Source organism: Ostrinia nubilalis, chromosome 17 (assembly GCF_963855985.1).
Source record: "Ostrinia nubilalis chromosome 17, ilOstNubi1.1, whole genome shotgun sequence".
NCBI classification, from domain to species: Eukaryota; Metazoa; Arthropoda; class Insecta; order Lepidoptera; family Crambidae; genus Ostrinia; species Ostrinia nubilalis.
The window spans coordinates 5,540,520-5,554,206 of NC_087104.1; the positions used below are offsets into that span (position 1 = coordinate 5,540,520).

The 13,687-nt window shown below is 40.9% G+C and overlaps 1 protein-coding gene across 1 annotated transcript in view; it reads right to left on the reverse strand.

Moving 5' to 3' along the window:
* The window catches only part of LOC135080226 (diuretic hormone receptor), a 47,933-nt gene that overhangs the window by 26,236 nt on the left and 8,010 nt on the right, over positions 1-13,687 (reverse strand). Inside the window, exons 5-8 of the mRNA XM_063974908.1 lie at positions 10,382-10,475; positions 2,016-2,118; positions 639-719; positions 95-174 (exon numbers count right to left, since the gene is read on the reverse strand). Of these exons, the coding sequence (XP_063830978.1) occupies positions 95-174; positions 639-719; positions 2,016-2,118; positions 10,382-10,475 (358 nt within the window). The remainder of the gene's footprint in view (positions 1-94; positions 175-638; positions 720-2,015; positions 2,119-10,381; positions 10,476-13,687) is intronic.

The window sequence follows — 13,687 nt, forward strand, 5'->3', positions numbered from 1 at the left end:
TGGGATGCATATTAAGCATCGTCTGAGTATGCATAGGTACACTTAGGTGGGATGTGCATTTGAGCATTGTTCTACTAGTGGTTTTTTTGCTTACCCCGTCGGGGTCTGTCGAAGGCACGATGCTGACCAAACACCTGGATATCACCCATACCGTGATGAATACTGCTGGAGCACCTGTGTAAATAAATAAGCCATTAATAATAAGCACACACCAACGCGTGTAGTTCGCCATCGCCGGCGCGATCATAGGCCAATGATAGGTCGCGCGGACTGTCATGGGTCGCGTTTTTGTAAATAAGCGAAACTTCTGTAATCTACAACCTGATAAATATTTAATTATTTCAGTGGTTGAGATTTCGACGAGGTCACTCGATTTTGTAACTTATACTCAAAATATCTGTTTCCTTAGATTTACAACTACTTCGTTAATTACCAAGCGAAAACGTGTCGATGGAAACTTTGTTAGAATGCTAACAATTCAACAACTTATTTCTATACAAAATAATTAGGGAGGTGACTTTCAACATTCTGAGAGCGCTGTTAAGAAAAGTTTGTTGAACAGTCCTAGTTAATTATTGGTAACTAATACTAAAACTATGGCTTAGGAGAACTAATTTACAAGAGAATTGTTTACTTACCCCAACCAATGGTAGTATAAACTTTTAATTTTATATTTTCTGCTGTGAAAGTTTCTACGACTAGCATGTACAAGTATAGACCTGAAAAAATGAAACTTGTTAATACGAGTATAATAGTTTGGTAACACGAATATGTAACTAGGACTAAAAAGCAGCAATTTAGTAAAATATCGCAAACATTTTTCTTGTCGAGAAATCAATCATGTACCTACCTAGCTAAATGGTTTTAGGTAATAAGTACGAAGTTTTAGCCTGATCGCTTCCAAATTTTGTTTCAAATTTAAATTATTCAAATCTTTCAATTATAAACTTTATTTTATTTAACAAATTATATTTAAACACAACCTAAAAGGCCAAGATTTAGAAGTATGTCTCAAACGTGCTAACAAAAAAAAATGTTGTTGAAATAAATTGAAACTGGTACGATATCCGACAATTTGAAGTGTAGGTACGCGCTCGTTTATCTGAAAATATTTGTATCACTTTTTAGATTCATACGTACTGTTTTATTGGGCGGGTGTTTACGCCATTATGAGAGAAATATTTGGGATTTATTCAAGGCCAGGCGAGAACCGTATAATTTGGCGGTAAGTGCGCGCTCACGCACACGCGCAGCTTATTGCGGAGTTAAGGTGTATTATTTTAAGCCTTTTTCTCACTCTCTCACATTTGCTTTAGTTAAGGAGAGAGACAGTATTTGAGAGACTAAATTAAGAGTGCACATTTTATAGCACATGGTCATAGCAACGCCAAATCAACGCACTGCTGCATTATGACTCTACGTACGGTATAATTATTCTGACTAGAACAAAATGCGTATGGGAACCATCTTCGAGCCCTGCTTTGACTTCCGCACTAAGCTCCGCTCGCATGTGTGTGTACTTAGCCTTATTTATATGCCGCGTGTTTGCTCATTGTCTTGCGCTTCTTGGCGGTAATTAAATTTTGCTTGAGGTTTCCATACAAAAGTGAAACAAGGGGTTTGCTTGTCAGGGGCTACAATATACCGTGTTAAAACCTCAAAATTACTTACAGCTTTAACTTTACAAGAACAGTAAGTAAGTATGACGGATTAGCAATCCAGTAAGAGAGCTTTCTCAAATCTTTTTTGATGATTTGTTTAAGAGTTTTTAAACTGTTTTCCCTACATAATGTAATATTAAAAATAATTTAAATTTAGAGTTAAGACTTAGTTCAGACTAGTACATTTGTGTCAAACCGTTTACCCGCACGGTTACCGATTCAGCAAAGCGGTTAGCGCCTTAACTGGTGTCTGAACCAGACTTAAGATTAAGATTACAAGTTGTCTGAAATCACCAGAATCAAATTGAATGGCTACTTTAAAGCATAGGTATTTGTAAATATATGTGATCTTACCTTCAACTAACATCCAGAAGAAATTAGTAAGATAAAAATAGTGCATACATATCACGAGTATCATACACGACGTTTGTTCATGCTGCGCTTCATCCGACCAATTCTGAAAAAAAAAAATCGTTTATTTAGGATACACCGTACAGTCAGCGTCAAATACTTATTTCGTGACACCCAAAGTTGCCAAAAAGTTGACAACACAACCTTATTCCAATTGCAACAAAGACGTGTTGCGAACTTTTTGGCCACTTTGGGTGTTACGAACTATTTGACAATACATACAATACAATACACCGCTCGATAGGCTACATAGTTTTATTGCAAAATCGTATCTATTACAACGTAGTTAGATGCCATAGTGTTGTGCCGTCGTCTGTACATTAGTCCCTTTCTGAAACCTGGGTGAGCCAAAATTCCCCGTAAAGCAATTCCAAACGGAACCATTGAAGCCGTTAAATGAAACATAATACAAATACAGGGTGTCACTTGATAAATCTATTCAATTTAAATCATTTTTTTGTTTTCGTTGAAGTGCTATCGGTTTGCTCTTACTATCGGAGCTAGTTAGTTCTGTTATGTTGAAAGTCTATAAACGAATAAAGATTCTTACTTACACAGTGCATCCAAAAAGATTGATCAAACAATTTTATATCTGTATGCAAACACTTGGAAGTTTTATCCTCATAATAAAGATGAATTAAATAAGTGCTTCCAAAACTTTAAACTACTGTAAAACATTTATCGCCGAAATCTTAACGCTGCAAACAGTAGTTATACTAAACATAAAAACCCAAGTATCAAATAAAAAGATAATGAGTGCTGTTTTACTTTTATTGCTCTAGTAATGTATGTTTTACTGCAGTGGGGAAGCACTACTTTAAGAAACGAATTTTAAAATAATTTATAGCAAACCGGTTACTGCGTGCCTATCGCGCCGGCATCACGCTACGCTACCCGATATGGGCATAGCTCGAATCCCGCGCGAGCTACACCCCGCGCGCCGCGCCCCGCTAACGGTTACAGCGCTCTAGAATTTTCGATCGGCGTCCCGCCCATAGCCGCGACGCATCGATCGCGAGTACGCGTTCGCGCTCCGCACGTTACACGCGCGCGCGCTGCTCATATCTGGCGCCCAACGTAAAATATGTATAAGTGACCTACAGTGACAGTGTAAAAGTTATTCGTTCTCCGCAATGCATACAAGAAGCCGAAACGCGTGTGACAGAGAGAATGCGGCGCCGAATCCCGCATTTCCCAGCCCTCTGACGCCCACGCCGCCGACGCAGGATCGCGATGAACACGAAGTTCCAACAAGCCGCGATACGACCTACGTTCCCGCTTCTCACTTTTCTACTGAAAACGTAGCCAGCATAATAGAATCATTGCAAAGATCGCAGACGGAAGCATTCAAAGACCTCCTGTTATCTGTGACACGAATTAACACGTCGACACCGGCCCCAGGGGAAGGCACCCTGGCCCGCTGTAAGTCACAATTTTCCGGCCACCCGAACGAATCGGTAGAAGCGTTTATAGACGCCGTCGAGGCGTACAGCGACTGTGCTCAAGTGTCCAGCACTAACATCGTTCGCGGCCTCGCATTTCTCTTCAGTGGTGATGCTGCTACGTGGTGGCTTGGCATCAAGAACACCATCACATCGTGGGACGAGGCCAAAGAGAACCTGATAAGTGCCTTCGGTGACCGCCGCCCGCCACACCGCATTTACCTACAGCTATTCGCGAGCCCGCAGATGCACAATGAAAACACGGACACGTTCATAGCGCGCAGCCGTGCCCTTCTATCGAAAATATCGGATAGAGACGTCTCGGAGAAGGCCAGGCTAGACATGGTGTACGGCCTCCTACACACTAAAATCCGGCAGAGACTACGCCGTGAAGAATTTGCCACTTTTCAAGACCTACTACGTCATGCGCGCAATATAGAAGACAGCCAGGGCGAGGCAGATACGTCGAGAGGTACTCCGACGCCGCGCACGGCACCCCGCGCGAGCACAACATACGCCGGTCCCCGAGCGCCCACTTATACGGCGCCGGAATCCGCCATACGTGCCCCGCAACCGCCGCCTGCCGCCGCCGCCAGCCGCTATCCGGCCCCCGCAGCCGCCGCCACCCGGGCGCCGCCGGCCGTCACGTACGCCGCCGCCCGCCAGCCGCCGCCGCCCCCGCCGCCGTCGTCCCCGCCGCCGCAACCATCACCTGACGCCGCCGCCGCCCCCGCCGCGAGAAAGTCGCGTCCCACATGCACGTACTGCAAAAGGTTTGGACACACCCGCGATCAATGCCGTAAGTTGCAGAGCCAAGGTCAGTCCCAATTCCCTACTAACTATTCAGTGCGTGATAACGGTGATAACTCGTTGCGTGACAAAAGTGAGCCATTTTTTAGTGTCGAATCCCGGTCGTTTTCGCGTAAAGTGCGTAATCAGTGTTCAAAATCAATTAATAACTTAAACTCTAAAGACTCTAACCATAAAACTACAAAGAAAACGACTCGTCCATCAAATAATAGTAACTCTAAAATACCTACTAATTGTAGTGATCAAAGTTCCTACTCGTGTCCCGCTTCCGATGTGCAAAATCATTCTATTTCACAGAGTTCAAAAATGCGATTAAATACATTATTTGATGAACGAAGTCGCAATAACATTCAGTGTAATAGCGATAGTTACAATGACCAATCTTTTAAAAGTTCGATTACTCCAGAAAAATGTAATTTTTCTCACTCTTGTAAAGATAAACAAGATGCTAAGAGTAACAATAGTATGCCACAATGTAATACGAATCAACATGTTCAATCCTTACCAATGTCTCGTAAGTGTAATTCCGAAAAACTTAATTTTTCGCTTCCATGTGATTGTCGTAATAATTTGTCACAATGTAATAGTAATCAGCATACTCAGTCCTTACAAACTTGTAAGTGCAATTTTGATAAAACCAAATTTAATTCTTGTCAATCCTGTGACAATCGAGATAACGTGTCACAGTGCAATAATATTCAGTATACTCAATCCTTACAAGCTTGTAAGTGCCATTTTCATAAGACTAACTGTAATGTTTCTCAATCCTGTGTTAATACAAATAGTGTGTCACAGTGCAATAATGAGCAGTATAGTCCATCCTTAGAAGTTGATTGTAAGTGCAATTATGTAAAATTTAATTCCACTGATTCTTGTGATTATAATAATGTTGTGTCACAATGCAACAATAGTCAGTGTTGCCAATCCTTACACAGTCGTTGTAAGTGCAATTTAGAAAATTCTAATTTTGTTTATTCTTGTGATAATTCTAGTAATAATGAGTCACAATGCAAAAATGATCAGAATAGTCAATTCTTACATAACTGTAAGTGCAACTTTGATAAATGTGTAATTAATTCTACATCTTGTGAAAATCTTAGTTCAGTGCCACAATGTAGTCATGTTCAGAATACCCAGTGTTCACAAAAATGTCAAAACTGTAACTTGATCAAATGTTATTGTTTTGAATATGGAAATGTAAATAATGGAGCGCGTGCGTGTGATGACGATTCTGCGGATAGCCCCGTAGGCCGCGATTTACGCCCTATTTTTCATATTGACATCTTAGGTCACAAGGGTACCGCTCTCATCGATACGGCCGCTAGACACTGTATTGCGGGTCACACGCTGTATGCTCTCCTTCTACGCCTGGGTCATCAACTTCATTCTTCCTGGCGGGAAATAAAACTCGCTGACGGTATAGTCCGACGTATGAAGGTACTTACTACCACATTACCTGTGCGCTTAGAGCAGACCGTCATTAGAATCCCATTTTTAATTTTTCCAGACGCTACAAATAACGAGACGTTACTGGGAATAGATTTTATTACGGCTGCTAAGGTAGTAATAGATTTTCACAACGACTTGTGGTATTTTAGCAATAACGATCAAATAAAATATAATCTATCGTTTGAACCTACCTCTCGTACCGTGTCCTGTGCTTCCACAGAGGTTCTTAGGGATGATGAAGGCCGTCATCTCAATCCAGCTGAGCGACAAGCGCTCGCTGATGTCCTCACCAGGCACGCGCATATTTTCAGAGCAGGGGGAGGCCCAACACCGTATGCAGAGCATCGCATCGAGACTGGTGAACACCCGCCAATAGCTGTGCCTCCTTACCGCCTGAATCCCTCAAAGAAGGAGCAAATGAAGGTAGAGATTGACAAAATGTTACAGGATGACATCATCGAAGATTGCGAATCGGCTTGGTGTTCCCCGGCGCTGATGGTGCCGAAGTCCAATGGTGGTATCCGTTTTTGCGTAGACTACAGACGCCTAAACGCAGTCACCAAGTCCGATACTTACCCGATGCCGCGCATCGATGAGCTGTTGCAGAGTACGAAACGCGACTGCTTCATGAGTACCCTGGACCTGAAGTCTTCGTACTGGCAGGTGAAGGTACGCGAAGCCGACAGGGACAAAACCGCGTTTACTTGCCCTCTAGGTACTTACCGTTTTAAGAGAATGCCGTTCGGTCTGAAAAACGCACCAGCGACATTCCAGCGCCTCATAGATCGTCTTCGTTCCTGCTCAGCTTTACAAAACGTAACTATACTTGCGTACTTAGATGACCTACTGGTGATTTCTGATGGAGGAATCCAGAAACATCTGCAAGACCTCGAGGCAGTTTTCAAACGCCTGGCCGAGTTCCACCTCCACGTCAACAGGGAGAAGTGTGCGTTCGCTAGAGAAAGCGTCAAATACCTCGGCCACGTTGTTACCCAGCAGGGTATTTCCACCGACCCAGAGAAGGTGAGTGCTGTCCTCGAGATGAAGGAACCAGGTAACCTTAAACACCTGAGAACCTTTCTGCAGACCTGTTCATGGTTCAGGAAATTCATACCGAACTTCTCTAAAGTTGCCGAACCATTAACACGCCTAACCAGGAAAAACCAAGTATGGACTTGGGGTGCTGACCAATCCCGATCTTTCAACGAGCTGAAGCGCCTACTTACCTCGGCTCCTGTGCTGGTGCAAGCTGATTTCACCCAGCCCTTCATCCTGCGCACCGAATGCACCGATGCAAGCAATTATGCCCTCGGCGCAGTGCTACTACAAGGTGAAGGTCACCAGGAGAGGCCGATAGAATACGCCAGCCGACTTCTCAACGCAGCTGAGCGCAACTACTCCACCACGGAGCGAGAGGCGCTCGCTGTAGTGTGGGCTGTGGAGCGTTTTCGACCTTACCTGGACGGCCAACCAGTCATCATTGGCAGCGACCATCAACCCCTGCGATGGCTGCTATCTCTGAAATCGCCAGCAGGAAGGTTAGTCCGTTGGGCTCTAAAACTCCAGTCTTTCGACATCCAGTTCCAATATACCCCAGGGAAGGCGAACGTCGTGGCAGACACGCTTAGCAGACCTATGTGTTCATCCGAGACAAGCCAAGATTGCGGTATTTGCTCGATCATCTGCGATCTGCCCACGAAGTCACCAAGCCAACTGCGCCAGGAACAACTCGCAGACCCTGAAGTGGAAAAGATTGTCAAAGACCTGGAGGACACCAACGATCTCAATGCCAAAAGATGGTCAGAAAGGGGTTACCTCATGGACCAAGGAGTCCTGTTCCGCTACAATCCGGACTCTGATAGCGAAACCCCTCAGTTAGTTATTCCAGCCGGCCAAGTTGCAGAAATACTAAAGGAGCTACACGACTCCCCAACAGCCGGTCATCCAGGCATCGACAGAACGTACCAGAAGGTTGCCCAACTTTATTATTTCACAGGGATGCGGAGGAAAATCACGGACTACGTGAAAGCCTGCATCCACTGCCAACGATACAAGGCACCCAATACCAAACCCCAAGGTTTACTTCAGACACCGGTTATGAACCAACGTAACGAGGTATTAGCCATTGACCTATTCGGCCCGTTACCGGAAGGAGACCAGGGGGAGCGGTGGATTTTACTTGTGGAAGATACAGCATCCAGATGGACGGAACTGTACGCTCTCAAGGAAGCGACAGCAGAAGCCTGTGCACACACTCTTATTGAGGAGTATTTTATGCGGTACGGTTTACCTCGCAGGATTATTTCGGACAACGGTGTCCAGTTCGTGTCCGCAGTAATGCGTGAATGCATGTTAGTCCTGGATATCAAACAAAACTTCGTGCCATTGTACCATCCAGAAGCGAATCCTGCCGAGCGCAAAAACCGTGACCTGAAAGCAATGTTAGCACATCTCGTGGAAGAGGACCACACCTCATGGCCAGTAAAGCTACCGGTGATCCGCTTTGCCTTGAATAGTGCAAAGTGCCGCACTACAGGTACGTCACCAGCTTTTCTAACTTTCGGCAGAGAAATGCGGTCCCCCACAGAGGTCGTACACGACCTTCGTGCTATCTCAAACAAAGACAATTTCGTCCCACAAATTACCCCTTATCTCAGGACATTCCTGAAGTCATTGTCAGCTGTGCGAGAACGGGTGGAGATCCAACAGGATAAGGCTAAGCAGTACGCTGATTCTACGCGTCGTCCCTCAGATGCATTCCAGGTTGGTGACTTAGTTCTTTTAAAATCTCACCTCCTGAGTAAAGGCTCCAAAGACCTGACGGCCAAGTTCTTCCCGCGCCGTGATGGACCTTATCGCATAGCAGAGAAGGTTAGCCCTACTACTTACAACATCTCCAGTACCGACCAGCCTGACATTGTTATAGGGAGATATCATACACAAGATCTTACCCGTTACCAAGGTAGCGAAGCCGTCCCTCCGAAGCCCGTTATTCCTAAAAGGAAACGCGGAAGACCACGTAAGGTTTAGGGGGGGATGATGGTTAATGCTAGACCACGGACGAGGGCGTTTCCCTGGTCTAGAGGGGGAGCATATAGCAAACCGGTTACTGCGTGCCTATCGCGCCGGCATCACGCTACGCTACCCGATATGGGCATAGCTCGAATCCCGCGCGAGCTACACCCCGCGCGCCGCGCCCCGCTAACGGTTACAGCGCTCTAGAATTTTCGATCGGCGTCCCGCCCATAGCCGCGACGCATCGATCGCGAGTACGCGTTCGCGCTCCGCACGTTACACGCGCGCGCGCTGCTCATAAATTTCATTTTTTTAAGAGTACTAGGAAAGTAACTAATTTGAAAACTATTTTTTTTAAGTGTTAAACATATTATAATACTTACATTCAACGCACATTGCCGCGTGGTTAGTAGCATTTGTGTATTTGTTTCGTACAAATAAATTAATATTTAACACACCGCTTTCTTTTTATTTACGACCTTAATACTCTTTAGGCAAAAAAAAGTCATCTAAATATTTTATCGTAGAAATATTTAATTTATGTCATCCAAAAGAAGGTTTATCTTTCATTCACCCTGTATTTTTATACCCCTACAGAAATAACCACACAGCAAAGCGTTTTTTTGGCTCAACCCAAATGTGAGTTTCAAGCGGGTTTTCCATGTAAAGCGGATTGCAGGAACAAAATATAATCCCAAATGTTGCCGTGCACATGCCATACAAAATTACGCGGCGGCAAAAAGGTTAAGTTAACTGGGACAATTATTCGCCGCTTTGAAAGTATAATCGGAGCTTTGCATAAAGTGCAGATGGACTTTAAAGTGCTCAGCATTTTACGGTATTACCGGTTTTGTACCTGCGGGAAGGATATTTAGTTGTTTGGTTCGCAAATAGGAGTCTAAGGCTAAGTTTACCTTAGCTTTAACCGTAACTATAACCGGTGTTTTTGGATGGAGTTTGACAGACTAATGACGTTTATTATAGTTAATGGTAGATGGTGAAACCCAGGGTTAGAGTGTTATACTAATGTTATACGTTTAAAACTTATGAAAAGTGCATGGTGATTAAACTAATTGTTGAAGTTAAATAAGGAAAATCTGAAAATATTTTCTTTATTAAAATCTTCTTGAGTGGACTGAATTTTAATTTAGTTGCAAGTTAGTAATGAAAAAGTTTTTAATTAAGTGTGCGCTGTTTTAAACATAATATTAGCTTAGGTTTTAAATATTATTATTTCAAACTTGTCAAACGAATTAATTTTTCAAATATATTGATGATATTATGTCCCGAACACCAATATACAAGATGGAAACCATACTTATGTGATCTCACTCGATTCTTTCTAAACCAATATAATCTATCAGTTTATTATGTTACCTATTATTGATACCGTTTGATAGAGCTCGTGAAGAACTTTCGATATCTTGTATAGTTTAGAAATAATTAAAAATAATTAAAAAATTTGTTTGTCACTGTTTGTTTACCCCAATAAAATAAAATAAAAATAAAAATAAAATAATCGAGTGAGATCACTAAATCGTTTCTAACCTGTGTAATTAAATTATATAAAAATATACAGATAATCGTACTTACTTGTAAAGCTAAATTTAATATCCAACTACATGCTGATAAAATATACGTTGACATGAGATTTGTGTGTATTGTGTTTCTTAGACATCTGAGATCCCTGAAACAAACAAAAAAAGAGTTATTATTATTATTATTCTGTTTAATGGCTTCAATAGTGCGTATTTGAAGCACACCGGTTTCGCCAATGTCGAGTGTTTAACGAGACACGGTGGACAGTAGAATTTGTTTAATTTAATTAATCCATTCTTCATTGAGTTTTTTTTTGTTAGTATCACCACCTAAAACAATGCGAGACAATCACAGTAATGAACGACACAAACAAATAATTAGAAAAGCCATTTTTGTGGTGCAAAAAACTACCCACGAAGGGTTCCCGTATTACCATTACCGTATATTAAACTTTCAAAGGCGCTGTAGAAATTAGTTCAAGTAGAATACCGAGATAAAGCGGGGCTTGGGCACTTTTTATTATGTATTTTACTGAAGATAAGAATACTACTACTTTTCACTGTATTTTTAAGTGAGCAAAAATGCTGAGTTGTATATTTTAATCATTTTTACTTTCAAAAGATAAGTTTTCTTAAGATAGTCATAGCTGCCTTTTGACAAATGGATTTTTAACACGGTTCATATTAAACGGCCATGAGGCAGACAAATAGACAGCGGAGCTCTAATAATAAGGGACTCTTACCTTCTTTGGGTAAGGAACCCTTAAACCCTGAAAGTTAATATTATGGTTCATAAGTCGTAGCAGTAAGTGCCAGCCATTCGGTTAACGTTCATAAATTGGCTCCGAGTATTAATATTCCTAATACGCGTAATTTGCAAGAACGTAATAAACCAAAGAAAGCTAACGAAAAACAAACAACTTTCAAAGTACAATAAAAACACGACAGAGACAATTTGTAAGTTTGTACGATTTATTTGTTTACATAGAAATGTTGTGATAACCTCAACTAATAATGCTTCTTTCCAATTATGTTTATTTGTTCGCGTTGTTTGATTATGATTTATTAAGATTGAAATATTTGTCAGCTAACAATAATGAAATTATACATAAAGGTTTTTAATTAATTAAATCCACTCGAAGTTACTAACGAGTGTTCTATTTGGAAATCATTTGATATTGCTAAAACTAGTGATCCCTGCTTTTAAATTAATGTGATTCAATCTTTGAAAATGAAAAAAAAAATCCTGAATAACTTAATCGTATTAACAAATTTTTGTATCCATTATGATGTTTCTGATATTGCTAATTTATTTTCTTTTTGGCATGTTAGATAAGTTATTACATTGCCACGCGATGGAAGAAGAATATATCAATTTAATTCTAAATTATTATAGTTTGGCTTTTCATTGTCATCTAAGATCTCGGAGCTACACTCATAATTTTTCGAAGTCTATAATACATCTATCTCTTCTACTCAAAGCCAAAATGTCGTCATGAAAGACAGTGATGCACAGATCCGATACGGAAGCAGAACCAACAAGACTCAAATTGTCGAGACAACGGAATGTTTCTCGCTACGGTCGTGAAAATGAAATACATTTCATTTGTAATTTTAATCTGAAACGTTAAATTATGCGCAAATAAAGGATTGCTCGTAGTGTTTGCGGTCTTAATAGCTGTTATTAAATTTAACGACTTATTTAAACTTGTTATTTGTTTCAATCACAGCGAAGATTGAGAATTGGGAATGAGAGTGGATCTATACAGCTTATACATTTAAGCAGAATTAAACATGTACAGTTTTTCTGCTTTACTTTCATTTCAACTGACAATATAGCTTTGATGTTTGAAAATAAATTTTCATGGATTCATCTGTGTGGTAAAAACAGGTTTTAAATAATAGGCCAATATTCGTATTATTTTGCAGTAAGTAACAAACACAGTATACACAGAGTTTACATTACCTACATGTTACTTACATTGATTTTTCATGAAAAATAGCACGTTAACCTTCTTTAAATTAATAAAATAAGCAACACCCCATTCGCCTCGGGTTTCATGCAGATTTGTCTCGTTGAATAACTGAAAATGGTGTCTTTTAAATTGAATTTCCCAAGACGCAAAACATTTTCATCACTGTCAACATTGACCACTCCGAGCTGTCAGCGTGGCGTGACTTCGATAAGCTTCCTACTCACTGCTGATTGGATTGGGGAATCGTAACAAAATAATGCGAAATATCTTTGTCAAAACAAAGCTTGGAGTAATTCTGGGTATCAAAGATAACAATAGTCAACAAATGGAATAAACGGATTCAAGCCTGCTGCGTCGCTTTTGGATTTCAGGCATTTTCAAAAAGTTTTGTTGGTGCGTCTTGTGATAAAAATTAAATATTCCAAATTTACCATGCCGCACTAAGCTAAATAAATGTGTAAGTATATCCTTGTGTTATGAGTCCTTGAGTATTGGTTGTTAGTCAGAACCCTGATGTGGTAAAACTCATAAAACTAATTATTTATTTTTGCAAGTAGGCTTTTAAAAAGAACTTTTACATGTCCCAGTATTAACTCTACCACTGCTTCGGGACAATAAATGGGTCAGTGCTGGGAAGAAGCAGCGCAAGAAACTCAGTCACTATTGTGAAATATTATTATAAATAGCGTACTGCGTTGATTTTTCAAACCTTGCCTTAGGGGACAGTACAAGGTAAAAACAGAACCGTAGGCTTAAAAGGAAAATATTTTTAAACATAAAAAGAATTTTTCTTCTCCCTCAATGTCGAAACCATGACGTAATAGAGATTTACGTATTTTATAATGAACCACATTTCATGCTTCCGTGGGCATTTAATTAAATACCTGCGTAATCGTATTCTTTTCGTTTAAGCCCCTGTTTTTTTAGCTGTAACTTATTTTCATAGAAAGCTTTTTGGTGTACCAGAAATATCAGTAAAAACAAAAAGAAAATCTACGAATTTTAAGAAATACTAAAATGCCCCAAAAAACATAAGATTTGTCCTACACTCATCTACATACAAATGAAAAATACCTATATTATGATAAAATCAGTAGTCCTACGCGTTGCGAACTTTTTCGCTTCTTTGGGTGTACATTTGTACCTTTATGCCATAATGGTTTTATACCTTTTTCCAACATGGGCTTTTTAGCGTCTTACGTCATCCATTGTACGTAATCGCTGCGGTGATTTAGAGAAATCTGTCGTTATAGTAAACGACAGCGATCCGTCGAAACGGTCTACACACAAATCGCTTCGCTCCAAATGTCCATATCTAAAGTACCGCAATGAATAACATTATGCCATTGCAAAGGCATTTCAGGGGTACTTCTAATAAAAGTGTG